This window comes from Charadrius vociferus, unplaced genomic scaffold (assembly GCF_000708025.1).
Source record: "Charadrius vociferus isolate BGI_N301 unplaced genomic scaffold, ASM70802v2 scaffold1039, whole genome shotgun sequence".
NCBI classification, from domain to species: Eukaryota; Metazoa; Chordata; class Aves; order Charadriiformes; family Charadriidae; genus Charadrius; species Charadrius vociferus.
In genome coordinates, this window is record NW_009650167.1 from 34,637 (window position 1) to 61,544 (window position 26,908).

A 26,908-nucleotide genomic window follows, 5' to 3' on the forward strand; every position below is an offset into this window, starting at 1 on the left:
CACCTGCGAGAAAGAAACCAAGGGGCTCAGGACTGGCGGCGGGCGCAGCGTTGGCTCCAGGTCTAGATTTGTCCCAAACCACTGAAGGGTTGCTTAGCCGAAGGGTGGGAGTCAGCGTTTACTGGACTCTGGTCCCTGACTCACGCTGTCACCTTCATCTTTCTGGCTCCATTTCACCGCCTGCAAGCCAGAGCCAGGGCTCCCCGCTTAGCTCCCGGGCTCGGGAGGAGGATGGATGGCACGTGGAGAGGAGAAATATTTTCCTGGGTGGCCCATGCCACAAGATCAGGCTGGGACCTGGGAGCAAATGCAATATGGAGCAACGTGGAAGAGGTTCACCCTGTGACAGAAGAGGAACTGCAGGTAAAGAAACACACCCTGTCCTGTACAACACCCCCCCACCTGCCCCCAGACTCTCGACGGGTTTAAAGTAAGAGCCATTTAGGCACCTCTGCAAGGCTTGCTTCTGCTCTCTGGCTATTTTCTCAAAGAAAAGCAGTAAGAGCTAGCAAATGCCAAGATGACTCAGTGAGGATCAGCTAGCAAGAAGGGTAGTGTGGGCGGCTTTTGAGTTTCCAGCTCCTGGGGATAAAGAGGAGGCCAGTCGGGAAGAAATTAATGTCTCTGCCGGTGCGGTGACCAGCCTGGCTCTGTTTCTGCCGTGCCTTGCCGTGGCTGAGCAGCCTAGACTGAGCTGCCTTTGAGGAACAGGCTGTGGGCGATCCCCTCTCTGTGCTCCGCAGCTTAGAGAACGATTTCCAGTTTCTCTGATGTGGTTTCGCCTGACCGCAGGGGCAAGTCCAACTCCTCTGATCCGGCCAGAGGGTTTCCTGCTAGAGGGGGAACGGCTGCGTGGACTGCTGGTCAAGGTCCCTGGCCGCTTCTGAGCTGAGAAATGCAGCTGCAGAAAGGGTACGGATTTCTCTCAAGGGTCTCAGAGGGCGCTAACAACATCTCTTGTGCCCCGTGCAGAGCAGAGCCGTGCCCAGACACCCGGAGAAGCTGCCTGGTGCCCCCAGGGATGCGAGTGATTCCTGCACCGCAGCTGAGCTTTGGCTGCTCGCTGTGCACGGGAAGGGGGCTGGGGGACGCACGCCTTCCCGGAGGACACCAGCTCCCACTGAGCAAAGGCGAGGTGAGTCACTCTTGAATAAGGACTATTCTTAGTCTGGTCCCCCACCTCCGTTCTCCCCCCAACACTGCTTTTCTTGCTCTAGCCTTTCTTAAAAATAATAAAAAAAAAAAAGCAAGCCTCCTCCTTCCATGCATCCTTTCCCTATTTTTTTTCCTTTTAGATATCAGCACTCCCGGCACACACACAGTGTCTCATCTTCAGCAGCATCAGCAGCAAAGGTAGTGCAGGAAGGGATGTGTCTCACTGCGGGTTTGAAAAGGGCAGTGATCCATGCACGGAGAGAGGTGGTTCACGGGGCGGTCCCGCTCGTGCCCTCCGCTCGAGCTGGCCGCCACAAAACCCGTCAGCACGGGCCGATGGCTCCGCTGAAGGAGCCTCGCAGCTCCACGGCAGCGGCTTTTTTCCAGCTATTAACTTTCTCTGCAGCTGCTGATAGGAAAGAACTCGATTTTCCGCTCTAGATTTTGCTCCCAAAAGAAGCATTTTCTGTGCATGACTTGTAACGCCAGCTCCTGCTTGCTTTCTTTGGGGAAGTGACCCAAAATAGGCTCCAGACCCAGAAATAAGCCCCCCCAAATTTCACCTTCTGTGGGAAGTGCTCGGCACTCCAGTAAGTGTGGTGCTAACCTGACATGTGCCATTCGTAGGACCCTGGCTTGAATAAGTTCTGAGGCCTCGATGCCAGGAAACCTTTCAACTAAGCAGTCCTGGCTTCCTTTTTACCTGCTGCCTAGCACGGGAGCCTTTCTCTGCAATTGTGACAGCAAATATATTCCTTCATTAAAAAAAAAAAAAAAGAAAAGGCTGAAAAGGAAGGTTCTTGCCAGTAAATTCATTCGGAGCAAAGTGCTAGAGACCATCAGAACTGCAATTAAACCTCAGCACTTGGCAATGTGATGAGCGACATTTGAGCAATCACACAGTTCCCGTTTCTCATTCCCCACGGAGTAACTCTCCAGCAGCGAACTCTTACCTTTCCTGTTGGATCTCACGAACGACAGGATCACTGCCTCTTTCTCTCTTCCTTGGAAACCATCAACTGATTTGATTTCCAGCTCCGGGTACCTGTGGCAAAGGTGCTCTCTTAGCATGTCCACCTGAAAAACAAGTGATAGGTATTTTTAAAAGAAAAGTGCAAGGTGAAAAGGATTAAAATGGATGGCACTGTTTTGGTGAAGTCCCTTCTTCTCTAGCCCACAAGGATGAGCACTCATCTCCTGAAGCTCAAGCACCGGCTCCTGAGGCTGGGAGTGGAAAATACCCTACGAACACCTCTTCCCTCCGTGGCCTCAAGCTGCTTAGATGTGGAGAAGTTGGCCACAAACGCTGATTATACAATTTGGCTCTGCTGACTTCCACCTTCATCTCTTGGAGGGTGTTCTGGTATCACTCCTGGAGATGTCGAGGCTTGAATCCACCTCTGTGCGTTTGCTCTGCGTGCACGCGGAAAGAGAGAGGGGACGCCAGGAGCGGGTTATCTCACCTGGAGGTTGTAGGGCGCTACGACAGCGATGTCTTGTGCCTTCACACCAGCTTCCACCAGGGCTTGGATGTGCAAACCGGCCAGCTGCACCTCGCCTAGGGCAGAAAGCAGACAGGGCGGCGATGGGAACAGGCGGGCAGGCAGAACGAAGCCAACAGCTTGGACATGCTGCGGCTTGGGGAAACTTGCCCTCCTCCCCGTTGAAGAGCAAGGACAGGCTAAGGCAAGTCCACCTGCAGTCCGGCACCGCCTGCGGCTAACGACCCCAACCTGGCTTGCCTGGCAAGAGGGTGATGTGCTACACAGCCCCGTTCCCAGGGCCGCACAGATGTGCTGCTTGCCGTTCCCAGTCACCGCCTCGCTTACGCTTAGGAAGCACTTTCTGAACAGCGCTTGGCTTTCTCTGGCCTTCCTGTATTAATCCCAGAGATCTATGATAATCCAGGCAATAGATTATTCTCTCTCTGAAGTGAGACCCTGAACCTCACTAAAAAATCAATTCTCTACGCTGCAACTGAGAAAACTCCACCCTTCCTTTTTACTCTGCTTTTTCAAGTCCCCGCATTTCTAAATCCCCACGACCCAATAAATAAGCTTCACGCTCAGATCCGTGTGCTCAGACCTTCCCGAGACTGCCGGCAGCCTGGCTAGTCAGGATGCTGCCTGGTTCCGAGAGATCCGATGAGCACAAGTTAAATACAAATGTGAACTATTTCACTGGTTTATTGGCTGGACTGACTTTACCCTCCATTTCGCAGCAAAACATAGGGATAAAAATCCAGAATCCGCAGGATGCTGCTCCGAAAGGCTGTCTCCCGAATTTCATCCCCTGCTCAAAATCCCTGAGTTATCTTAGACAAGTCTTTTTGGCTCTCCGTTTGGGGACAAGAGCCCTTCTCTGTTCAGAAGGGCCACGGGGACTGGTGCATGGAAAACAAGAGGCTCTTAAAGAAGGCAAAAGATATTTAAACTACTAAAAAATGTCCTTGTATTTTACAGTCCATTTTCCCTGCCTTGCCAGAGACAGACTTGAAGCCTCGGAGAGCTGTTGCTGGCATGAGATCTGCACTGGTGAGTGGAGAGGGAAACAAATTAACCCCTGGAGCGGGCAGCCACGTTGCCAAATAAGCTCTTTGGCCACGTGAGAGCGGATGGTGAGAAAAGCCTGTGGCTCGGCCATCGGGCAAGGCGCAGGCAGCAGCCAGGCAGGCAGGGGTGGCCGCGGGCGAGGTGGCAGGGCACAGGCACCGCACACGGGCAGCAGTCCCCTCCGGGCACCGCAGAGCCCATCTGGGCAGTGAATTTACCGTCTGGGGGAAGATGTTGTCCCGAAAGAAGAGACTCACCCTCCCCAAAGCCAAGGCTCACTGTGACCTCCCAGCAATGCGTTTGCCGACAGCTTTCTGGGCTAAAAGCTCTCCCTAATGCTTTTAGGAGAGCTATCTCCGTAACAGGGTTGGGATATGTGGATTGTCCGACGAAGCACCAGGTTTTGGACGGCCCGTATGCAGCACGGCCTGGCACAGGCCCTCTGTGAGGGGCAGCTAGCAGGCGCGGAGATGCCAGACTGTCGAGAGGAGCATGAGCAGCAGCCCTGAACGGCACAGCACAGTCCTGCCCTGCTGCGGAAGCGAGGACACAAAGGGGGCAGCATCACCGGTTTCACAGTTCTCCTGCGTTATTACAATGGCTACGGCACCCGACTTTACACTCAGTCTCTGTAACGAAACCTATTCTCTAAGTCAGAAAACCAGCAGGAAACTCAATGTCTTATGAAAGTTCACGGGGAAGAGCCACACAGGACTTCGTGACAGGAGCAGAGGACTGGGAGGCAGTTCAGAGCCCCGTCGACAGCCTCTCCAAAACAGGCTTGTGCTCCGCCTGACTGTCTGCCCTTGTGTAGAACTTGCGTAAAGCATCCGTCGCAGGAATCCTCCCCCCGTCCCAGTCCGCAGCACAGCGCAATGGCTCTGCAAGGGAACAGGGCAGCAGCGTGGCCACCCACAAACTGCACACCATCACCGTGGCCCCGTGGCCACTCCGCTCTCGCTCAGAGCCCTTTGAGCTTGAGGATTTATGGAAGAAATGATCTCCCGAACAAGCAAGGCTCCCTGGGGACCCCACCTTCCCCCTGCTACCTGCTCTGGAGGGGGACACCTCTGTGCCGTGGCTCAGCTGGTGCAGTGGCCAAGCCCACGGGAGGCTGACGACCTCAGACAATCGATTCCGGCCAACAACATTTTCCGAACAACAGTACCTGGATTCCCCTTAGACTGTTCATCTTCCACCTCCAGCTCAAACAGGCCACAGCCGGCAGTGTCTATAAGCAATAAGGGAATTGTAGTCTCTTCTGTGGAGGTGACGCCCGGCAGGTCCCTGCACAAGGAATTTGGGAAAGGGCCAGTTAACAACGCCGAAACTATGCCAAAGGGATGATCCGTTGTGTTGTTGCCTACTCCTCCCAACAACACTGCAAGGACAGAGGGAAAGCATAGCTGGATATTGCTTCCGAGGGACGGGGCTACAGACCGACAGGGGTGTCCTGTGGGGTGAAACCGCAGGAAGGCTGGCTCTGGAGGAGGCGAAGAATGACAGAAGCCAAGAACCGAGATTCCCACCTTTCTGCTCCACCGAGCTTTGGTCCCCTTTGCATCTGCAGTGCTGCTGCTGAAGAGCACGTCCTGCGGAGCGATGGCTAAGCGGCGCCCTTCGGCTCTGGGGGGTCCTCGGCTGTCAGCTCCAGGCTCCCCGGGGTCCGTGCCAGGAGAGCGCCCACAGCCAACGCCACAGCAGGTCCCGAGAGGCCCAGGGGAGTTTGGCAACGCCAGAAAGCCATAGCTGAAAAGCCATTATTGCTCTGCACCATGGGATTGCCACTGAAATGCTCTCCCAAAGTGCAAACGAAGAGCTGAGGCCCCCGGCGAGCCTCAGGAGGGCCAGCTAGCAGCGCTGAGAGCCTTCTCACCAACTGTGCTACACAGCCCAGTTACTGCACGACAAGGGGACGCTGGGGGGGTGTTAAGTGTCTCGCTTAGACGGTCTCAAACTGGAAAGATATGCAGACCTAGGGAGATGTGGCAGCTGCTTTCTGGTTTTTACAGTGTTGAGAGGGAGAAGGAGTGCCTGAAGTATTAGCAGAGATTTGACAGCAGCGCTGTCGGGCAACAGAAGAAAGCGCAGCCCGGGGAACCACAGAGGAATTGGGGTTTCACATCATTCCTACATCTAAAGCTGCTGCATTCAAAAAAATATTAATAAACCCTATTTTAATACCCAAGGAAGTCGCTAGCTGAATTCACAGCCTAGGAAGAGGACAGGCGATGCAGGGCAGGAACAGAAAGCCTGGAGATGGCAGGAGAGCTCTCAAACAACACGTTACTGTACATCACGTACACATCGCAGAGAGCTGTGACTCCAGAGAGTCTGCAATTAAACAAGGCAGCCAGCAAGCCATCAAAAAGGAGGACTACCTCCAAATGCCAGGCAAGGAAGCGAGGGCAAAGGCGGTTTCCAGCTCAAGACGAGCCCCCAGCTGCAGCCGCTCCCTCCCAGGACTCCTGGCACTGCTCCTCTGCATCCGTATGCCACCGCCTACCCTCGCTTCCCGTGGACTCCGGACATTACTCACTCCACTGACATCAAAAGTCTCCTCTCTTGACTGAAACTCATTTTTCGCCTGTCTGAAGCTATCGCTGTTGTAATGCATGCCTGGGAAGGTACAGGGATCAATGCAGCTATGACAGGGAGCCAAAGCCCTGCAAAAGCGCTCAGGATTACCTTCCCCGCCCCTATGGCAAACCGCAGCCCAAAGGAAGAGCTCTTCCGCGGCCGTGGGCACTGCCTGCCTCGGCCCAGCCACTGGACTCAAACGGAGCCACAGGGTACCTTCCCCATTCCCAAGGACCGCAGGGACCAGCAACCAACTTTACTTTCCATGATCTCCTCTGGAACAGGGCCACCTCCGGTTCCCCGTTAGAGCGTGTCCTCCCTGCGAAGGGTACGACAGGGTTATCTCCCTCTCTTTGTAAAATCAAACCCAACAGGCTTCCGACCTCCTTTATACCTGCCCCGCTGACTGTCCTACCGCTGCCCGTGTCTGCGCAAATGACTGAGCAAAAGCCAAGTTATTCACGTAGATAATCCCGATTCTTTGTGTACTCACAGTGGCCACAGAAAGCCCTTGCAGCATGAAAAGATGTGAGATGCTCACAAATATCATGGAGCAATTGGTACTAGCAACCTAAACGGGCCAGTATCCAGCCCCCGCGTTACCCGCTCTTCTACAGAAGCACAGAAACTTGACGTGGTCCAGTGCCTGAACTGAGCATCGCTGTATTCATGCGCTATGTCAGCAGGGCTGCGGGCTGGCAGATTTGATGACAAGTTAAGACAGCAGTGTCTGCAGGAAAGGCCCTGAGCAGGGGACTAAACTGCACTGTGGACTGGAAAAAAACCCAACCCATTCACTCCATCAGCTCTAAAAATAAACCAGTGCATCAGAATAACCAAGTCGCCTAACTTCAACTTTTCAATTGCTTTCTTATTTTCATGGTTTCAAACCATTTTGCCTGGGGTTCTTTACTAGTTGCTATTTTGAATTTGCAAATTGAAATGGAAAAAAAAGCATGGCAAGGAACGAGAACAATTGAGAAGAGGGTTTTGTACAGCACCAACCTGGAATTACATCTGTAGAGCTAAAGCATTGCTGAGTGGGTCCCATCCAGCTCAGCTGAGCTGCTCCTGGCACTGCTAACCCAGCCTTGCCCGCTCTTACCTATAGAACCCACCACACTCACCCATAAAATTACCCAAGTATGCACAAATGTGTATTTAAACAAAGACAGAAGTCAGCATAGCTTCACTGATATAAGTTGAACTGGAGCCTCGATAGCCCCAAAGCCGCACTACAGAGCGTGCTGACACAGCAGAAATCCCCACGCTGGCTGCAGCGGAGGCAGATGAGGGCGGCGGGGCTGTCTCGCACGCAGAGCTTGCTCTTCCCATCCAGGTGGTATTCACACTGTTTGCAAGTAAGATGATTTTGGAAGAAGGATGATAAAATGGCTGCTCCAGCTATCTCTGTCCAAAACTGCATCTACTATGAAATGGAGAGATTCTAGGGAAATATAAGTTTTCCTGAGTCCTAAATATTTGTGTTTAAAAAAAAAGCATTGCTAAAAATACAAGAGCGGCATGCAGACAAGCACTGGGATACTTCATGCTTCTCCAAGTCCAACAGAGAGAATTAATGTTTTCCCATCCGCCTCCCAGAACTCCACTGACTGCAATTTTAAAAAGCACCAATTATTGACAGTCACAGGGAGTGCTGGCAAACAACTGTCTGTCCCAGGGGCAAGGGAAATGAAACGCGAGTCACTTCCTTCAAACTACCAAAGAGGGGAAACCAGTGTAGACAAGGCATGGATCCGATGCCATCAGACCTGCCACGGGTGCTGTCCCGCCAGTAAAACTATCCAAGCTGGAAAGGGAATCTCGCTTTCTGATCTTCCTGATGGGGATGTTGGGACCACAGATGGGACACACGCTGGCCCCCGCAATCACCTGGACGTGTGGAAACACACCAGAAGCCTGGTGTCTGCTCCCACCCTCGGTGGGAACCTGAGACAGAGGAACACCGCTTGGGGTATGCCCACTGCAGGTCAGGACTTCATATATTCGCACCAGCTGCAAGGGGATTTACTTTGTTGCTTGTCATACCAAAGGAGGAAACAGAAGATAACTCTCAGTGACTTCATGTTACATAGGAAAAAGGACATCGCCTTCCCCTCAGTTAATGTTTCCTCGATGAAATAAAGGACAAACCAGAAATGCTATTGCAGGGACGGAAAACTCCATCACAGGGAGGGGACAAGCCCTGCATGCAAAGGGATGAAAAAGACATCTCTGCTCATACACCAGCGAAGAGCAAGTCACTCACTTGAGCAGATGCTGGGCTACTGATGGGTGAGCAGTGAGCCGGCCGCTGTACATCTCCGAGGAAGCCCACTGCATGATGGCCCGGTGCATTCGGTACTGCACCGTCAGCATCTTCACAATCTTCTCCCCGTACCTCTCGATGAGACGCTCCATCAAGCTGAGCGAGAGGCCCTTGGCAGCAGCCCTGCATGGGAAAAGCAAGTCAGAAGCGGAGTCTAGGTGTCTGATCTGAAGCGATGCCCTACGGTGCAGATGTAACTCTCTTTGGACTACCGAATCAATCCGCATCTCACTACAGACGCAGCCCCGGCAGCGCTGCCACTGGGATTAAACGCAGTGTTGATCAGTGCTAATGGGGTTAAGTTGCAGTGCCGTCGGAGCACCTGCAATACCTACTCTGGAGCTGCTGAGCGCCTGTGGCTCTGCTGGGACGGCGTTACCTCCCTGGCCTCCCCGCTCAGCTTCACTTGGGTACCGACAGGCGGTGGAGACGCAGCAGGAGAGGGCTGCGGGGTCCCAAGCGTCATCTCTCAGCGCAGGCTCCCCAGCAGGGGGAAGACCCTCAGGGACAGACTTCTGCCATGCACGGAGATGAGATCAGCTTGAATGCGTCAGGGCGGAGAGACACCTGCTCCCCTTCCCCGTGGGGACGTGCCTCGGGGTGTTGGCACCATCACGCAGGAGATGCAAACGGTAACAGCCATCCCCGCCTGCAGCAGCTGCTTCTCCCACCCAGATCCGCTCAGCCTGGTCGGAAGAAGATGAGTGAGGATGCCCAAGACCTCTATTTGGGCAAACAGCTCCAGAACAAAACCCTCTGAACCCGTAAGCTCCCCCCATCAACATCCCTATTCACGCTGCTCGCAGCCAGCTCTGCATCCCCCATCTGTCAGCGTAACAGCACGCTCCTGTTACTGCAACCGCAGCAACGGCACCAGAATCACCTAATGCATCAGTATCACAGCTCAACCCCAAATCTTGAAACGCCTGGTGTCAACACAGCCAGCCCCTGCTGATGTTTTACCGAGACACTTGCCGCTCAAGCATTCTCATGACTCCCTGGCCACTCACCCCAGACTAAGGCACTAATGCATTTCAGCACTTATTGCTTTATTACCCATTAAGAAAACCAACACTCCATCACTTCTGGCAAAGGTCCCGTGCTTATATCTGTGACACAAATTAATAAAGCTCCTAATGAAATAAGCCCTTCACGAGCCTAATTGCTTTCTCTCTGCCATACAGAAAGGGTTTGTTAGCAGCATCGCCTAACGGTACCGTCTGAGGAAGGAAAAGAATCGCTGTACTTTGATTTTGTGTTTTGAGCATTTCAGAGTATAAAGAGTTTTTTCATGCGGTGCGTCCAGCGCCTTGTAGAACAGCGTGGTTCATGGCGAGGGGTTCTGGTTGCTACCAGAACACAATGAACAAGCACAAAGATGATGAAATGATGATAGAGAAGAGCTCGGGAAGGTTATTTCCGTCGAGGCTGAGGGGCACAGCACGCATCCAATTACTGCCGTGGGAAGCGTTACACTACTACACGGCACCACAGCGAGCGTCTTGTTTGCTGTACTGGCCAGCCCTGTCACGTTAACAACAGGGCACTCGGTAAATACACCACGAGACTGCAAATTCATTGAAACTGCAGAAGAGAAAATCGAGGGTAGAGCTTTCCGAGAAGGCGAGGAGTCTCGTTAGCCCTCCTTCTTGCTAACTCACAGAATGCAGCATACAGGGGAGAAAAGGGGTCATAAACTGTGAACGGATGCAATTGCAGGACTTTGCAGACAGCGCTGCGTTTTCAAAGGCTGTTGTAACGTTAACGAGCGTTGAACAACACATACAGGCGCAGAAGCAGGAGGGGGGCCGGCAGGTTTGCAATAAGGACATTGTGCTTTACGCAGCAGAGGTTTCCAGCTGTGCTGCACGTTTTTCTGCGGATCATGAACCGCACTCAGGCTGGCCATGAAGCCTTTACAGCCCCCCAGCCCCAGCATTGCTACTGGCACGTACTTACGGAGGTCCTTACGCTCCAGCTGAGAGCACGGCAGAAAAGCGAGGAGTGGGTGGAAGAGCAGTCCGTCAGAGGTACCCTGGGCTTTCGAGAAGGGAAGGGGAAAGAGCAGGACACGGCGCTGGGGAGCTCATTCTGGTTAGCAGGAATTACCTTTTCTCCTTCCAGGCTCACAACTGAGCGAGAAGGCACCGGCAGCCCGATGCTCCCAGCTCTGCTCTGCTCTGCTCTGCCCCATGGGGTGGCCGTGGTCTCCCGGGCCAGGAGGGAAGGAAGGGGTTTGAACACAGAGCGCTGTTGGCGCTCAGGAGCAAGCACCTACCTGAAACAGCGTTCCCCTAGGAACAGCCCTTCCTCCTGCGTGGCTGGGGAATCCGGGGATTCAGAGCCCACTGCTTACTTGGTCTTTGTCTAGAACGCAATCACAGTCACCAAGATAAAAACGCTTTTGGTTCCTTCCACCAGCCATCTCCTCCTGACAGGCTAATGAAAAAGCAGATGATGTGCTAGGTCACCCATGGCTGATCTGGCTCTCAGGGCCAAGAGGGAACCATGAGGCTTTAATTGCCCTGATCAGCCTCACCTGGGACCCACATCCTCTGCTCATGGGTCCCATTTAAGCTCAGCGCTGGCCCTTCAGCTCCTGCTCTCTCTCCTGGCGCAGAGAGCTGTGGACTTTAAATCTGTGCTGCAGGTCACTTTGATCCTGTCTTTAGCTGTATCTTCTAGGCAGATCCTGGACCCACGTCACGGCTTTGCTTCTAGCCCACCTCCTGGTGGGACCCCCTGGATGGGCCCTGGACCCGGTTCACAGCTTGCTGGAGCTGCTGCCGATCCCCATTGCTGGGCTCTGCTCTGCTCGCTGGGCTCTGACCCTGCGGGGCTCTGTCCTGTTGACGGTGACGCTGTTCCCGGCCTTTGCTGCTGCCGGACACGGGCTGCGAAAGCCACATCACGCAACTCAGGTGAGGAGCGCGAGATGCCCAAATAAGATGCTCTCCAGGTCTTAAAGGGATGCAGCAGGCTTGGCAGCCGTGCCAACCAAAGGTATCTCCCGTTTGCTTTTGTCCTTTACTCCCCCCTTGGCTCACAAATGTGTGCAAATCTACGAGCAAGCCTGAAACTTGATGTTCATGCAGGCAAGAAAACCCTGGTGTTTTTTAACAACAAACAGTCTGAAGTGTTTCTTGTAATGATATGCAATAAAGCATGGGGGAGGCACTAAACCTCACGGCGAGCCTTAGAAATAGCGCTCTTCCATACACTAACAGCACAGCTTCCACCGCAGGGATCTACGTGAGGTTATATGTTGAATTAATAATGAGGATATTAAACTGCTTGCGAATATTTCACCTGTTAATAAATTTCCTATTATTTTACTGCTCAATTAATTCCTGCAATAGTTGATTTCTATGCCAACAAAATCTTAAGAGCACTGAGCAAAAGCTTTTTAAGTATCAATTGCTTTAGAGAAATGAAATTAGGATGGGAGGTCGGACAGACGGAATCACGCACCTGATGCTCAGGAGTGTCTACTTTCAAGTTGCTAAAGTAAAGCTAAGCAAGCTGAAATTACCCCAGTAAGCCCCCAGCCGCCAGTGTTTGCTGCTAACCTGATTCCCCCTTGCTGCACGTGCAGGAAAAGGCTGTACTCTGCTCGAATGCACCTTCCTGGGGCAGGGGGAGGTACCGGGATGGATCCCAGTGAGGCAGGATGAGGCCCTGCTGCCCTTCAAGGGTAGGGCTTCCTCCTCCAGCTCTCGGAAGAGATATGGTAACGGTGATAGCTGTAGCCAAGTGGAACCAAGTATTCCACGGGTTTTTGTGCGCACTGTGGGGTGAAATAGCCCTTGTGGGGTGGGTGTGAGCAGCCAGCCTGCCGTGTAGGTGTCCAGAATGATCACCACGAGGGGGAACAAAAGGGAAGTGTCTCCGCCGGGATGGAGCTGCGCCTTCAGCCATGGCACAGCTTTTCCTGTTCATCCTCTGCACAGCTGCTCTCCTCCCTGCGAGACAGACGGAGATGTTGGAGTGACTCTGATCTCTGCTGTACACCACCGGGTTTGGACAGCAAAGTCTACAGAAGGATGTCACTGTGCTTCCCTACCTCAAGAACTCTGCATTAGGCTCCTGCACGGCAGAAACAGGCTGAGGCTGCTGCGGATGAGCAAAGCATTGGCTTTGTGCCCTGGGCTTTTCTAGCCCGCTAGAGGTTGAAGAGGTTTCACACACAGGTAAAGGAGTAGTACTGAGGCTGTGCAGAACTGCCCTTTCTCTGGATATTGTGGATTTTTTTAACCCTTGCAAATATGATGGAGGCGGGGAGCTCGCTCCTTCCAGCTGTGGGGGCTACCAAAGGGAACCCAGGCCTGACGCTCGCCCTCCAGAGACACAGCGAAAGCAAATCCATACGGACCTGACAGGCAAATCGGCAAGCTACTGAGCACGGAGGACTAGCACGTGGATTTGGGATGGGGGAGACATCCAGGCTGACTGCTAACAAACAACATGGCAAAATATTCCTGCGCTTGTCAGAGAAGCTAGTTGAGAGCAAGAGGTCTGGTGAGTATCCGCAGAGATCTGAGAAGTGTAAAAACAAATTAATAAATCAAAGCCCCGATGTGGAGACAAATTAATTAGGATGTCAGAGAAGGATGGAATAAGGACTAAAATGAAAACAAGGGAAACAAATGTTCCTGTCAGACAGCAGGAAGCGTCCTGGCACTGAGGAGCCCCCTGGGACCGGGCCAAAACCCCGCAGGAGCCTTCGAGCCGGTATCCGTGAGCTGTGGAGCGGGCTGCCGAGAGGGGAACTGGGGCGGCTGGTGTTTGCCAGCGCTGGGGGTCTTTCGGAAGAAACACATCCAGCACGGGCAAGATGTAGGCGAGCACAGTGTAAGGCGTGTGGGGATGCGCTCTGCGTCCTGAGATGGCTCCAGGTGCATCAAGAAGCAAGAAAGAGGAGCGCCCTTCAGACTCCCCACCCAAACTCCCTTAGCCTCCAGCGGAAAAAAGCTGATGATAATAACCGATAAATGCTGAACCCATAGAGGAAACAGCAGATAACAAGAAGGTAGTGCTACCGGCCAGCGCTCCCCGAGCTGAGCACACGCCGCGCGGAAGCCCCGGTGTCTGATGGTGCCTGCGGTACGGCTCCTGCCGAGTCTGGAAGTGTTCCTGTGTAACAGAGGCTTCCCGCTTCAGCCGGACTGACTTCGCACACCGTAGTAACAGACGATCCTTCTGTCAGCCCAGATTCATCCTGGCTAACTTTAGACCCTTCACTGAGGCCCCGAAAATAGGAGTCCACCCACTTCAGGGCTGCTGCCATCAATGGAGGAGAAGGGGAAGGTAGGCGGAAGGGTTTGAGTCCTCCGCATGAATCATCCCTGGAAATAGCTTATCGTTTTCCACTAACCAAAGAGGAGCCGGCAGGTGATTCGGTGCCTTAATTAGATCTCTGGAGATACCTAACAAGATGGAAGTAAAGGAGTCTGCCTTTGTGCCGCATCTCGCAGCCTGCAGGGGCTGTGAAAAGCGCAAAGCGGTGCTCTCCAGCGTCTGCTTTATTTGCATCGTGCGGAGGGACGGTGCTGTAACGAGGAAAGCTGTGTTATGTGCTGCATTCGATACAGCAAATGCTTTGACTTGGGCAGCAATTAAAAACAAGGCCAGAGTTCAGATCTGTAAGGAAAAGAGCTAATAACTTCTAAAGGCATTTATCTGAAATGGAATTGGATTTCTCAAAATAAGTTGTTCTAATTGATGAAAATTTGTTGGCTTTTGCATTTAATTAGGAGGCTATTGAGCCAAAGGCTGTCAGCTGCTCCAGCTGGACCTCACCGCACATCTCCATCACAAGCTGGTTGGGGGTTTCACTGGACAACAACAGAGCTGGAAAGAAAGGAACTCTTTTCTTTCAGCGTCAGACAATTTTGCTTCTCTCAGGATAAAACGTGTCATCCCAGGTTTTGTCGAGGGGACAAATACTTTGTGCTGTGCTATTTAAACCCTTTGCAGATTCAAATGGTGTCCTCGAGCCCTCTGCTCCACAGAGCCAGCAGAGTTGAGGGACACATTAATAATCTGGAAAGAGGAGAGGGAATTTTTGCTTCTCCTGGGGAGAAGCTAGGACTAGAGGGGAGGACTCCAGATCAGTGCCTGCCTGATGAGCGCCCACTCTAATTTCTCTGTGTACAGCTAACACCTACCAGTGTACCCATCTGCAATTAATACCCGTGGGGATGCTGCTAAGGGCTCCCACTGAGATGAAAGGTAAAGCCATAAATAGCTCAAAAAGCTTTATTTTCCCACTTGTTTCCCTGCATTCTCAGGCTTGCAACAGTCATCCACCTAAGCAAAGGGCAAAGCTTGAAAATACCCAATTTAGAATAATTTTACTTAACAAGATGCCAGCCGTAAGCACTGAGGGGAAAGGCAGGAAAGATGGGCTCGCAGAGAAACGCCAGGCTGGGGTTCAAGACATCTTGCTCAGTCCTGGCGCAGGTTTCCTGTACGAGGTGGGACGAAATGGGGAGAATAATCCTCCTTCCCCTTTCACGCTGCTTATTCAGTTCATAACAGGGACCATCTCACGTTATATGCACCATGCCTAACACAATGGGATATTAGCTGGAGTTTTCCAGAGCTAAACTGACGTACTTCAATAATAAATGTAGAAAGCCGGGTTTCCTCTCGTTCCCTCTCCTGTGGCTTCTCTTGTGGCCGCTACTCCGGCTGAGTTCATGTGATGGCTTTCCCCTGATTGCAGGAGCAAACTCAGCTCTTGGCTTTGTTACTCATTGTTACGGAGCTGAAGATCTCCCAGACTTTCACACCTTGACGGATTTGTTTCGCGTTAGCTAATAGGTTTCAAGAGTTATTTGGGGAACCGCACGACTGGCTGGGACAGGCAGCAGCGTCGGAGCAGCTTTGCCTTTTAGGCTACACCAGAGAGACTCGCCCGGAGGGCAGCAGCATTTGAGAGCACAGCCCATAATTCTCCCAAGGGAGCTAAAGTCAGTTTGGCTTTTTGCACTTTATCTTCCAAAAAAGCAACTGTCTGCAAGGCTGAGCTCTGGTCACTGGTGTCTTGCCTCACCAGCATCTGGGTCGTGGACCTGCTGATGCCTTGAGCAATAATTTCATTTAATGTAGCAGGTTTTCAGATCATAATTCCCTGGTAAGCCAGGCCGAGGTATAAATCTGTTAACGCTATTGATTCACTGCTCTGTTTTATTTTAAATCTGTTGAACTTTAGGAAGGGCACAGAGTGACACAGCACTTAAACATCCCTCAGGTTTGGTGTCCAAAAGGGCTTACCCCACAAGAGATGGGGCCGACCTAACAACTGACCTCCCTGCACAGACGGTAACCCTGCCAAGGCTGAAGAGCCAGAAGGTCTGACTTCTACCCCTACTCTCTCTCGTAATTTTGCGAAGACCAGTTCTTTGTGCAGCTGGGATTTTAAAAACATGGAAAGAAAGCATGCAAAATGCACACCAAAAACCGTCAAGCTCTTTTTAAAGAAAAACACTGGGAACAGCAAGGACAAACAGCTTGGGCCAAGTCATACCCACAGGATCCAAGGAGCAAAACAGTGTTTCTGATGGAGAAAGAGGACGTTATGATCACCTGTGACCACAGGAGAGATGCAAACTACTGGCAGTTTTGCCCTGCAAAGTCAAATGAACTCAGAACAGAGGGAGAGAAAAGCCCCACTCCTCAAGCAGGACCAGGAGGAGATCCAGGAGATCTGCAGGAGGTGGGTCCTACCACTGAGGAGCTCTTTGCTGTCGACGCCTCAATGCGGCACCAGCACAGGCTCCTACAGCAGCCGTCACGAGGGAGCAGAATAAAGCACCTGGGCAGGTGACGTAGTGTTTCTGGAGCTCTTCTGAAGAAAGTCTGCTTCATTTCAAAGAGGGGCCAAAACTGAGATCAGTTGGGCGTCACGCCTGTCCACCCATAGTCACAGAGTTGGTATTTCGACCGCGTTTTGCCCTCAATCTGCCAGTCTTGGGAAAATGAGTCTCCAGGCTCTGTTCCTGGGGCTGGGCAGCCCTGCCGGCCTCACCAGCACGCGGCTGCCGCCTTGGGACCACGGGGACTGTTTGCTGAGCATTTCCATCCACCTGCAGCTTCTGATCTCGTAGATCAGCATTGCCGCGGCAGGAGCTCCGCGCCTGAGAGATGAACAAGGGCACTTCCACAACCAGAAGCACATGCAGAGGAAGGGCATCCAACTCGTCCTCCTCTGTTTATTCACAATTTGGAACAACTTACTGGCACAAGCTGAGAGAGGGGTGGCAATCTCAAACCAGCGCCGCCGCTCAGAGCGGCAGCCGAGACGAATCCTGCTGGCCGAGGGCGGCACAGAGACCGGGGCATCACGCAGCTGCAATACAGTTTCTCTGGTGGAGAAGACGAGCCTTACGCATCACTTAAAGAAAAGAACAGAACGATAGCCCTGACAACAGAAGGACCAAACTGCAAATTTCTTCTAGCTAGTAATCAGCTACTTACTCCAAAAAGTACCTTGCACATCAGGCCAGCAGCTCTTCTCTACTGGGAATAGTTTTCTTACCTGACTCCAGATTAAACCAATTCCCTACCAATGTTAAGGAAGGGAGGCTCTAGCCCCCAGCGAGCCCCTGACTGCTGCTTCCCACCCTAGGCTGAGAACACGTCGGCTCCGCACAGGTTACAGCCTCTCTCCAGCTCCCCAGCCAGCACTAGGCTTCCGCCCGGAGGTGAAATGATGGATTCCCCATTTACAGATGGGGACAATCTAGGCGCGGGGACACAGCCTGCAAGCTCGCAGTAAGCAAACAGCGAGAGGAGAAGGGAAGGGGGTTCAGGAGAGGCAGCACTTGCAGCTCACCAGCCTGAACACCTCCGCCAGGCAGCGGAGGAGCGCGCTTATCACCTGTCAAGATCTGCAGAACAACGAGCATCTCGCAGTGCTAAGACGGGAAGATGATGCGGTGCCTTAACATTATTTGCACCGTCTCTTAGCCACCTGCTGTGAGCCGCTGCCTCCCTTGGATTTTTCATTTCCCTTGTTCAAAATTGAAGTGAGATTATAGATATGTACCTTGCTCATTATTTTTTGGGAAGCGGGAGAGAAAGTTTATGAAGTCAGCCCTATTTCTCTGCTTCTGCACAATAACAGTTCCGTAATTCCAGACCTAGTGCTAAATAAACACACGCATATTCGTATTTTAAACTACCCGCAGGATCCCCAGTACTATTTGGAGTATCCCCCTCGAAGCACAGCCAATTTGCACCAGCCACAGATATTTTTTTTTTCCCCACAAACTAATTGTTCTTAATGAGCACGTTGTAGGTATTGTGAGGTTTCATAATCGCTGTGGTGTGTGTGATAACGCGTTGCAGCATCTCGGTGGGCCAACTCCCACATTAATACGTTAGATAAATAAATGTGGAGCTACAGAAGCAGAATTTAATAAAGGGAAGACAAGACTCGGATTAACTGAGCACAAGCCTGAATTGACTCTCCAGAGCCTGCAGTCAGCAAAGAGGAGGTAAGCCGGGCCACCCTTCTTGCCAGGCACAGGGAAACCTCATGTAGGAAAAGAGATTATCTTTCTTAAAAACAAACATTTTAATGTTTATATATAAATACTGGTCAGTGAAAACAGAATTTATGTCTCTGTTTTGTTTACTTTCACCTTGCTTACCATTTTACTAGCTTGAATGCCTGGTGTGATTGTTTGAAACTGTTTTTTGAACAACTTTTCTAACCAGTCTGAAAATTACTTTGCATAACAGAGAGAAAAGGAAGAATTCAAACACAGTGCTGCTAGGCAAGCAGAATCGGAAAAATATCTCTGCTGAAGATACATCCCTCAGGAAGAACATCTGTTAAAATATACTCAATTTTGAATAATCCATAGTAGCACATAGTGTAAGTACTCCTCCTCACCAAAGAGCAAAACCAAAGCAAACAAGGCAGGCTCAACATGTTGAATTCTTTGGAGCCGGGGCACGTTTCAGGTGAGTGATGGAAGGATGCAGGCAAGCGCACAGAAAGCAACCGCCAATCCCCCAGCAGAACCAGCCGGGACAGCCGGCTCTGATTTCCCGCTGTTTCTGTTGGTCTCAGCAGCCCCTGCCCCTCGCGCAGGGGCCGTGGCAGGGGCTGGAAGGACCCCACGTCGTTGCAAAGGCTTTTTTTTGAGCAGAGCTGTCTCCATGATGCTGCAGAGCTACCTCTGGCATTCTCAGTGTGACAGATCTCCCTGAAACATGGTTCAGCGTGAGTTTCTGCCGGTTATTCCTGCTTCATTGCACTCAACCTCCCCATCTGCCCTGCTTTTTCTGCAGAGGATCCCCTCTGCTGTGGGCACATAACTCCTACGTAAATGTGGGACAACGGCTGAAGGCTGGGAATCTGGCGGCTGGATGGTGCCCCTGACGCAGCTCAAAGCACCTCTGCAAAATGAGCGCAGCGGCGTTTCGAAGGCAGACAGCCCCCTGTCACTGTGTGAGCAGGTACTGCCACCGCGAACGGCCGGCATCTGGTACAGCATCGCCCCTGTTTCTGAGGTTTGCTTCAGCAGCTCTACCAAGGTAACCCCCCTAAGGTTGCTCCTACAAAACCCGATGCACCGTGCGGATGGATGAGAGCCTCCCAGGGAAGGTGCGCACGCCTCTGAGAATTCCCGGCAACTCCAGAGCGGGGCCAAAGGCTGCCTGTCAGATTGCTCTCCCTGTCTGCAAACTCCGAACCCTGGCGAGCCCCGGAGCGGCTGCGCAGCAGGCGCTCATCAGCACAAAGGGCGACTCTCCAGCGCCACGCTGCCTACACACGCTTTGCTGTTTTGTGGCTGGGACAGCAGCAGGTAGAACGACCAACTGTCACGTCCCCCTGCGATAAGAAAGCCTGCTCAGATGGAGCTGCATTAAACTTTAAGCAGCGGCTACCAGTAAACCAGGTCTGATGTAATTCTGGCAGGGTGACCAAACCCAGGTCACGGGGGATACCAATAAATAATCCACGTTAACGAAACGTCTTGACATTTGAGGCATTCAGAAGCGTTTGGCTGCATAAATAACGGGAGGACCCGGGACCACGAACCGCCCCTTACTTGTGAGAGATGATGGTGGGGGGAAGCTGCTTGTGGTCCCCAGCGAGGATGCACTTTGGAGCCTTCAGCAGCGGTATCCAGCAGCTGGCTTCCAGCGCCTGAGCGCACTCGTCTATCACCACCACATCGAAGTGATTTTCGGGAAGCAGCTTCAGCGGGCCATCCGAGGAGGCACCTGATTAAAGGAGAAGGTGCACAGCTTAGCAGGGGAGCACAGAAGAGCAAGCAACCTGGTTATAAAACAAACCACGCAGATTTTAATTGTGATTGTTTCTTTGCAGAGACTTAGAAATTTAGGTCTATAGTCTGTGCCAAAAACATATACATTTATATGTATGTCAGAATTGGTTTTGCCAATTTCTGTTTGTCCTTTTTTCCCCTGGCATCTGCGCCCAAAACCTTCCAAGTACCTTTGGAAACCACAGTGAAACCAAGATGACAAATGGAACAATATGCTCGAAAGCTTCACCCAGAGCGGGAGCAGAGCAAAAGCACTAATGAATACCCACTTTCCTTCTGCCCTCAAATGCAAACAAAACTTCCCACCGACCCAAACTGAAAGGACGACGGATGGGAGATTCGCTGTGCCTGATACACCGAGGGACGCCCCAGGAGGGAGAGATCAGTTGAGACCCTGCCTCCTCTGCCCTGCTGACCCCGGCTCTGCCGCTCTGTCCTTCCCCACGGCAGTGGAAGGGAAAGCACAGGAGACTGTAATCAGACAACCACGGCAAGGGCTAATTTTTTACATCAGACGTCCGTTTGTTATGTCAGCCAAATAATGCTCACACAGGTCCTACCATAAGCCAGCCACGAACCCATAGGGATCCACACATTGATCAGAACTGTGAATTTCAGAGGCTTCAAAAATATCACTGCAATTGGTAAGAAAAAGGCATGCAAAAGGGGGAGAGGAGGATTAAGAAGCCAGTATGCCAGACAAGGAGATTTTTATTCATGGTGTTCACAGAAATGCTTTCTCAAAAGCCTCTGTGCTATTGCAGTGAAAGCAGCTCTGATGAGGGGTGATTTTGCTTTGCCACTGTAAATCCCGCTGCCCCTACAGCTCTGCAGCAGCTCAGATGTTACAGTTTGTCAACGGAGACACCGTGTCTTCCTTTAAAAATATTTTTTGCAGCCTATATGACTCCACTCTGGTAACAAGGGGCATAGAGACTGAACTTGACTCTTGCGATTTCGCCATGCTGAAGGTGAAAGGAAAAGAAATAAGTAGAAATGTTCTCTCTATCTAAAAGACTGTACCGACGTGGCATGCAGCTGTGCAGATGGTTTTCTTCCCTTGCAGCTCGACTTGAGTTTATCGAACTCCCATTAACTAAAGGTCACTGGTGTCCCTGTGTGTTGCCATGATTAAATTCTCTCTCTGCTGACCCTAGCAACAGAGCACTTTGGCTTGCATAAATAAGAATTCCCATCAAACTACGTGGTTTCAGACAAATAGTAAGATCGTTTAACTGAGAAAAACACAAAATCCAACACCTTGTTTGTCCACCACCTTTTGCTGAAGCAGAACTGCCCAGACCTCCACACTGGCTAGCAAGCCCCAGAGCCCCAGGAGAAAATCTCATCTGACCAACACAACAGTCAGCAGAAAATACCAGTTTTACTGAAAAAAGGAAAGCTCCTGTTTTTCCAGGCAAAGTTAAAAGAAGTGAGAGGCCAATTCCCAGCAAATAATGCACTGGAAGGATTTATCTTTCCTTTAACCTTCCCACTAGTAACTTGTGAACGCCCCATGAGATTCTTTTTTGTGACCTAAAATTACTGATGTTTCACTTCCGCAAATAATCCCTGAGCAACCAACTCTGAAGACAGTAAGTGGGCCCTGGAGTATTATACATCTGATCTAGAAAAGCACTCTAGCACGTGTTAAACTCTACGCACTTATGTTCCCCTTCGATTGCAAGGGTGTTATTTCCCTACTTGTAGATGCAGATGTGCGTAGATGTGCTGCCTGACACGTACCGGGAACCGTTCCCTAAATCCCATGTCATTTACACCACTCGGGTGACTTACAGACCTACCCAAATCCATGCAGCCTGAGAGCAGGCTATGGAAACATGTGCTGTATTCGATCAGCCATGGAAATTATCCAAGCAGGAAAGCAGTTCCATGTGACTTACGAAATCAATAAGCAGATTGCACACCTCCAATAGCGCTCGTTTACTCACTGAAAGCTCAGCTCCTACACAGGACTAACAAAGGTGGGCCACGCTGGCTCACACCAGAGGCTCCTCTGAACCCCTACGCTTTGCTAAACACCACCATCACACGCCAGAGTGTAAGCAGGGAGAATCCCACTGGGGAGGAGTTTGAGAGTGAGCTCCCAGGGGCTTGGAGCAGCAAGACTGAGTCTCCCTCCTATCCTGGCAGGATGCCGCATTGCGAGACACGTGGTTCACGTGAGTCCTGGCAAGTGAGGTAAAATACCGCAAAGAAAAAGAAGATCTCGCACCTGTGTTTGTAGCAAGGACAACACTGGCATGGGTAAGGGCTGCAGCCATGGCAGTTTCTTCTCGTTCTTTCAGCTCCTTTCTCAGTGCCTTAATCTCACTGAGAAAGTGGCTCCGCTCTCCCTTGTCTTGAGCCTTTTTGCTTTTTGCCTATAAAACAGAAAAATCAAGATAGAACAAACTGTTTCTAGTCCTCGGGATACGTTCAGCTTCTCAGATAACCGAAGGACCCAGGTAGAGCATGGCTCTTCTATGTCCACCATGATACGCTGGCTCATCTCATCAGCCCCATGAAACCTTGGTTCCTCTTCCCTCTCCCTGCCAGAAAGCCCCTTCCTTCCACATCCAGTGCTGCTTGAAGCATACAGAGGATTTCTGTCTGTGCCACAGATGAACTGCATCGATACAACCCCAGGCTCTGAGCACGAAGCAGCAAAATGAGACTCTCGCTGCCCATCAGACCACCCGGGAGCACCAGGACTAACACCGTCACTCAGGGGCCAGGAAGCAATTTCTCAGACTTGGTCGCTCCACGCTTAAACTCCTCTGCCCGTACGTTTGGATAGTCTTGAATTGTGAGCATGAAGTGTTGAAGAGGAACTCGCTGTCCTTAAACCCTCTGTTCAGCCCTTCCTGCTCTGCCCTGTGCTTTCCCAATGCCCCAGTGATCAGCAGGGAGGTCAGATGCTTCGGTCTATGCACCAGCCGAAGCATCGGGGCACAAAGCAGGGAGTAATGTACGACGGTGATTAGGCTTAATGGGAAGAAGGGTCCCGTGCCTTTGCTGGCTGAGGAACCAGGACTTCCTATCTCGTTCTGCTCCGCTGCTCAGGGGAAGCAGGGACCCTCTGCCCCCAAGTGACGCTGCAGCAAGAGGGCTCCCCGAGTTCTCTGCACCATGTCCAGCCAAAGCAGCAGCTCTGCGTTTTTAAAAAGGTGTCTCTGAGCTGCTGTAATGATTCACAGCAATATCTAGACAGGCTGATGGCTTTTTTTAGCAACGCCTATTAAATATATCTAACACATCAAATCATCACCGCTGGTTGCTAGTGCTTCCCAGCTACAGACCAGCAGCTACGAGACAGCAGCTAAGCTCTTGTTCCCTGCAAGTCCCCTTGAGAAAGCTACCTGCACTCAGACAGAAATTTGGATTATTTCCTCAGAGGTAAGGCTGACGACTTGAGAAAGCTGAAAAGGCTGTAGACAGAAGCTTTTCTAAGCAGCCAAACCAATAAGAGCTGATGGTTCCTATAATCCTCCTCTGTGTGGCTGGATTCTCCGCCGGCTAACATGGTTCAGCTCATAGTGCAGCCTTTTCCCGAGGAAAGGCGATCACATGTCTTGCTCCTCTACTCAGCCACCTGTTTTGGTTAAACTTGTAGGTATTTAATACCTGTGAAACCTCTACATGTCTGTCAGGTGTAGTCAAAATTGGCTGACAGGCTCAGAAGATCCAGGGGAGGGATCACAGACAGATACGCAGATCCTGCGATCGCACAGGCACCTTTTCCTTAGCTTGATCTAAAAGGACAGGGTGGGCGCCGGTCCTGATGTTCCCTGAGCTGAAGGGACAAAGCAGATTAGCATCGACTGCCTCTCTGCTAGAAACAGAGCGAGATTAGAGAGCAAAACTGATGGTGCCAGTAGGGCCAAGTTTAATGTCTGTTCTGCAAAAAAAGATCTAGTTAGTAAATTAACAACACCAACTGTTCTCTGGTGTTGGCTGGTGACATTAAGATCCAAACATCCGACTGACCCTCAGCTCTGAAAGCAGCTGTGGGAGCGGGGAGCCCCGTCCCGAGGTAGCAGAGCGCCCTCAGCCAGCCCCAAGGACAGCGAGTGGGCCGCTGCGAGCCTGGATCCCACCGCCTCCTCGTTAGGGCTCCGTGGGTACCAGCAGGCTCCAATTGTGCCCACCTGCCTCGTTTGGGCCCCCACCCACACACTCGTGGTTCTGGGAGCTGCATTTAAGGCCAGACCTTGCCCCTTCCCTGAGCTATTTGGTTTGTGTCCTGAGCCTGGCTGCCTTCCTGAGCTGGGCGTCTTGTTGCTCTGGACCTGCTGGTGACCTGGACTGCTGGCTGACCCTGCTCAGTGCCACTGGACCCGTGCTGCCGTTCTTGCTCAGGTACCAGGGGGCTGCATCCTTGTTGGTGCAGAGCGTCCAGAAGCTGATGTCCTGGAAAGCTTGAACAGGTGAGAGGAGGAGACACAAAGGGGTAGAAAATGTGCAAAGAGAACATGGTTTTTGGAGGTATTTGAAAGACCCACAGATGTGGTGCTGAGGGACATGATTTAGTGGTGGGTTTGGCAGCGTTAGGTTGATGGTTAGACTCAACAATCTTCCAGCCTAGACAATTCTATGATTATATTACTAGTTCTCCTGTGGGTGGGGGTAGTGGTGAAGGAAAGGAGTGAAAGACTCAAAATGTGGAGTGGACAAAGGAAGAAATGGTTACAGGAGCAAGTAGGGGACATTGCAAGGGAGAAACTGAGGCAGGATGAGGGAAAGATGGGCCAGGACCTCAGAGGTGGGCTCCCTGCAGCCCAGAGACAGAGAGCGATGCTAATGAGTCGGGTGCATCTTCTGTGAGAGATCTGATCACTAGAGCATCACTGTGCCAGCTGAATGGCAGCAGTATGTTAGCTCTTGGATTTTGGCTTGGTGTTTCAGGGCGGAACAAGCCTTGGTGGCCAGTCCCCGTCTCCCATCCACAGGTACCCCTTCCTCTAGGGAGGAGGCAGGTGGAGACCTTAGTGCTGAAGGCTCTGCTTTCTCCCTAATTCCCCTTCTACTGTGGAAATCAGTAGTGGAAAAAACCTCCTCCCACACTTCAAAGTGCCTCCCAAGAAGAAGAAAGGGAGAATCAATCACTAGTGAGAAAGATGCAAAATAAACCAAGAAGTAAAAAGACTCAGCGTAGAGCTGTGACTACAACCAGGTCTCCATCCCGGCAGACAAGTACACCCTTTGTGAACGTGCCTCTCAGCCACAAGCACAACCTTACCCAGCCCTCGGATGCCCTCTCCTTCCCTTACACTACGTGCAAGAACAACTCATCTGCTAAGTGACTTCCCCCGGCGCTCAGCAGCGGAACCGCTGGATGATGCATAACTACGTTTGGGAAAGCCAAAGCTGCTGCCATGGTGGTGGCTGCAGGGTGATGCTCACGGAGGTGAAAGCCGTGCTTGCTCTGCATCGTTTCATAAAGGGACGGTGCATTGCCCTACTGAAGAGGAGGGCCAACTATGCCACAACACGTGCAGGGGTATGAAGATGCCCTCCTGCACCTCTGGCCGAGACAGGATCTCTCTGGAGCTGGCCACATCTGCAACACGGCTGCTGGGCAATGCTGCTGCCGGAAGGGGGAGGGAGGGGGAAGGATCTAATTAGTATCAAAGCCTATCATCTCAAGTAAAAGAGTGACTTTGTAAATTAAGTTTAGGAAAATTAGGTTGTGAAAGAAGAAATTAAGGATGCATTTTTGAAGCGTAGTCTGCTTTCTACTTGAGGTGGCTGAGAGTGGGAGGGAGTGTCAGGACAGCCAGACATCTCGTTAGGAAGTGAATTAATGATGTGAATGTTTCTCTCGCTCTCTGGTGAAGAGGATTGCATGAACAATGCTAGACATAATCTGGAGAGCAGGGCACTGCAGCATCTCCCCACGCAGCAGCAATGACTATGATTTTGCCACTTCAATGAGGAATTCAGATAGGAGTTTTGCCCTCAGCTCTTTCCACAGCAGACGAAGAGGGGCCCTGGTGGCAGGGGACCGAGGAGGCTCAGGCAGCCCCCAGCAGAGAGGCTCTCTGAGACACCTTCTCAGGTTGGAAGCCTTCCCCATTTCTAAAACTGCCAGGCTGGCTCCCCAGTTCCTTTCCTCCAAGGCCAGGTTAAATGCTTCCCAATAGGAGTAAACCGGATTAATCCAGGCCGCACACATCTCCAACTGTCACTGTCACTCCCCAGCACTACCATTTTTTTTTTTTTCTTTCCTCTCCCCTGAAGTGGCCTTTTTACTGTCGACTGACCACAAAGAGAGGCTCATGCCCACCAATGTTCTACCCCCGCCTGTATACAGTAAGATCCAGACTGGGAGCATCACTGTGGGCTCGCGGTGCCCAAACCGAGTACCAGGTTGAAGCAGGGTGCAGGCCGGCTGAACGCTGCCCATGGCTCACATCAGAACTAGTCACCGTGCCTTGCCTCTAGCCACTGATTTTTTGGGGCAACCTAGAGCACCTGGCCGTAGTGACTGCCTTCTGAGAACAACCAAGAAGTGGCAGAGTTGTTCCTTAACTCTAGAGACACGGCAGCTGGCCTGGCTAGCAGACCGGGCACTGGGAATCTAGAGAGCTGGCATTCAGGTACCCAGGTGGGGCACGTTGCAGGGACACTTACAAAGGCTTGGTCGATGTCCTTCCTGATATCCGCCACTATCTGGGCATTGTCGCCGCGGGCCAGGACTGCATCCAGGGAATGCTGTTGGATGGGCTCCAGCAGGCGAGCGGGGTGCCCAAGCCGCAGGATGCGGGCTTTGTAGCCAGCCAGCCTCTCCACCAGGTTATCCACAGCTACGTTGGATGGGGCACAACACAGGACCTGCAAGGGGAGAAACCGAGTGGTGGTTACTGCCAAGGGCAGCAAAACGCTGGCGCAACAGTGTCCGAGCAGGAAGACACTCAGCAGAGAGGGACACCAGTGTCTATGGAGAATAAATCACTGACATCTCCACAGCCTCCAGAAAC

The 26,908-nt window shown here is 51.9% G+C and overlaps 1 protein-coding gene across 1 annotated transcript in view; it reads right to left on the reverse strand.

Moving 5' to 3' along the window:
* Positions 1-26,908, reverse strand: part of IGHMBP2 (immunoglobulin mu binding protein 2) — a 46,784-nt gene that overhangs the window by 4,544 nt on the left and 15,332 nt on the right. The window contains 8 exon segments of the mRNA XM_009892436.1: positions 4-92; positions 2,109-2,232; positions 2,619-2,713; positions 4,876-4,994; positions 8,557-8,739; positions 19,686-19,860; positions 22,162-22,309; positions 26,562-26,762. Coding sequence (XP_009890738.1) covers positions 4-92; positions 2,109-2,232; positions 2,619-2,713; positions 4,876-4,994; positions 8,557-8,739; positions 19,686-19,860; positions 22,162-22,309; positions 26,562-26,762 — 1,134 coding nt within the window.